This window comes from Etheostoma spectabile, chromosome 6, assembly GCF_008692095.1.
Source record: "Etheostoma spectabile isolate EspeVRDwgs_2016 chromosome 6, UIUC_Espe_1.0, whole genome shotgun sequence".
NCBI lineage: Eukaryota > Metazoa > Chordata > Actinopteri > Perciformes > Percidae > Etheostoma > Etheostoma spectabile.
The window spans coordinates 26,811,823-26,812,124 of NC_045738.1; the positions used below are offsets into that span (position 1 = coordinate 26,811,823).

The 302-nt window shown below is 42.1% G+C and overlaps 1 protein-coding gene and 1 long non-coding RNA gene across 4 annotated transcripts in view; one reads left to right on the forward strand and one right to left on the reverse strand.

Moving 5' to 3' along the window:
* LOC116691136 (uncharacterized) overlaps positions 1-302 on the reverse strand; it is an 18,688-nt gene that overhangs the window by 9,118 nt on the left and 9,268 nt on the right. The window lies entirely within an intron of this gene.
* Positions 1-302, forward strand: part of ano10a (anoctamin 10a) — a 16,411-nt gene that overhangs the window by 8,376 nt on the left and 7,733 nt on the right. For all 3 annotated transcript variants that reach the window (XM_032518498.1, XM_032518500.1, XM_032518499.1), the window contains one exon: positions 199-254. In XM_032518498.1, coding sequence (XP_032374389.1) covers positions 199-254 — 56 coding nt within the window. The remainder of the gene's footprint in view (positions 1-198; positions 255-302) is intronic.

Here is a 302-nt window from a genome sequence, read left to right on the forward strand (position 1 = left end):
TGATCCAGACCGTAGACCGTTATAATTACAGTCCATGATCCAGACCGTAGACTGTTATATATACAATCTATGATCCAGACCGTAGACCGTTATATATACAGTCCATGATCCAGACCAGTTCCACAGTGACATGAACCAGACTAGAAAGCTGCATTAAATCCTGGTTCCTGTGTTCTGACTGGTCCATGTGTGTTTCAGAAAACCACCGGCTGGAGTCTTCATATCAGAATCACCTGGTCCTCAAAGTATTAGTAGTGAGTATAATCACCTGGTCCTCAGAGTATTAGTAGTGAGTATAATCA